Source organism: Lycium barbarum, chromosome 2, assembly GCF_019175385.1.
Source record: "Lycium barbarum isolate Lr01 chromosome 2, ASM1917538v2, whole genome shotgun sequence".
Classification (NCBI taxonomy): Eukaryota; Viridiplantae; Streptophyta; class Magnoliopsida; order Solanales; family Solanaceae; genus Lycium; species Lycium barbarum.
This window is the reverse complement of record NC_083338.1, coordinates 97,410,101-97,411,883: the sequence shown is the minus strand read 5'-3', so window position 1 is coordinate 97,411,883 and position 1,783 is coordinate 97,410,101. Positions and strand designations below refer to the sequence as shown.

Sequence of the window (1,783 nt, the reverse complement as noted above, 5' to 3'; positions counted from 1 at the left end):
TCCACCAACATAGTTGCACCCCACATAAATTATCCAACACCTGTGTAATACGCACAACCCAACTTTACCACCACTGTACCAGATTACACTGATCCGCCTGGTGTCCGTGTGTCCGCTCCCACCTACAAGGCACCACCCCAACAGAATTATCGTCCAAATAACCCACCGCAAGCCTATTCAAAAGGTTTAATTCAGAATGTTCCGCCGAAACCAGCACAGTCGGGAAATAGATTTTACCGGGCCGATCAGACCTGCACCTATCATTCAAGAGGAAATGGACACAGCACTGAAAATTGTATAAATCTCAAGCACAAAATCCAAGATCTAATTGACAAGAGTGAAATCGTCTTGGAAATCGCAGCTCCCAATGTGAACACAAACCCGTTGCCCAACCACGGAAACAAAGGAGCCCAAATGATCGAAAAGAATGAGGATTAGGAAGCTTGCAGAGCATTAATCCCTAAAGTGGTGGAATCCTTGGAGCACACAGTGGCCACCCTCACATTCCATGAGTGCCTAAATTTTAGGGTTCTGGTCCCAACACCAGAAACCATGGCAATGACGCCAAGGTTCAAAGCCCTGATCCCAACACCCGTGGTGGCTCAGGTGGTGCACCCAGACATTCCCACAAATCCAGCTACTGCGCAAGTAGCCATGGCCCAAGGCATAACCCGCTCCGGAAGATGTTACACTACTGAAAATTAGCTCAGAATACTGCAAGAAAGGAAAACACCTAAAAGAGGGCGATAACTGAAGGAGAAGTTGAGGATTTCTGGCTGCGCATGCAGCCAAAAGATAACTCCATTATTGAGCTCTTGAAGAAAACACTCGCGTAAATATCGGTGCTAGCATTGATAGCCAGCTCCCCATCACACAGGCAGGCTCTCATAATAGTATTGGACGAAGCACACGTGCCAACTGGTACAAGCAGTGAGGACCTGGCTGGGCCAGTAGCCCATATTATTGGAGAGCAGAAGATCTTCTTCTCCAAAAAGGATCTGTAGGTAGAAGGAACCACTCACAACAGAGCCCTTAACATCACCGTGGAATGTCGCGGTAAAGCAATAGGGAGGGTGTTGGTGGATAATGGATCAAGCCTTAATATTTGCCCTGTCACCACATTGACCCAACTCGGCTGCGATGTAAGCAAGATTCGCCAAAGTGGAACAAACGTCAGAGGGTTTGATGGGTCTCTCAGTGATTCCCTTGGAGAGATAGACCTAGAGATCCAGGTTGGACCCGCATCCTTCATAGCAGAATGCCAGGTTATAGCAATCACTGCCAACTACAATATGCTCTTGGGATGGCCCTGGATACACTCCGCCAGTGCGATTCCGTCAACTCTACACCAGGCCATGAAATTTGAATGGCAGGAACAAGAAGTTGTTATGACAGCTTAAAAGGATAATTAGAAATACCCCTACGATATTGTTCCTATGATTGAAAGGAGCCTTTACTCGCTGAACTTTCATGTGGTGGAATATGTTGGGGCCACTCATGTAGAGGAAGAGGCTGGTAGGCCCATGCCAGCTGTCTAAAAAATGATTGCCTCTACTATGCTGAAAAACGGCTTCAAAACAGGCAAAGGCCTAGGAAGAGGCCTTGGAGTGATAATGGAGCCTGTCCCAATCCCAAAAGAAAATTACAACTTCGGTCTAGGTTATACTCCTATTGAAGACGAGTTCACAAGGGCAGTAAAAAGAGAGCCCAAAACAAGGAACTTGCCTCATCCAATTTCGGATCTGTACCAGTCGTTCCCCAGAAAGGTGTCGACACTAACTGA

General features: G+C 47.1%; 1 protein-coding gene across 1 annotated transcript; it reads left to right on the top strand.

The window, feature by feature from the left end:
• The first annotated feature begins 552 nt into the window (after positions 1 to 552).
• Positions 553 to 1,400, top strand: LOC132628696 (uncharacterized). The gene is made up of 2 exons (XM_060344462.1): positions 553 to 648; positions 1,005 to 1,400. The coding sequence occupies exons 1-2, from the start codon at positions 553 to 555 to the stop codon at positions 1,398 to 1,400; spliced, it is 492 nt and encodes a 163-aa protein (XP_060200445.1).
• Positions 1,401 to 1,783: the final 383 nt, after the last annotated feature.

Coding starts and splice junctions, on each gene's coding strand:
- LOC132628696 (XM_060344462.1), top strand. CDS start 553: ATGGCAATGACGCCAAGGTTCAAAGCCCTGATCCCAACACCCGTGGTG. Junction 649..1,004: donor CAAATCCAGCTACTGCGCAA/GTAGCCATGGCC, acceptor AAGGATCTGTAG/GTAGAAGGAACCACTCACAA.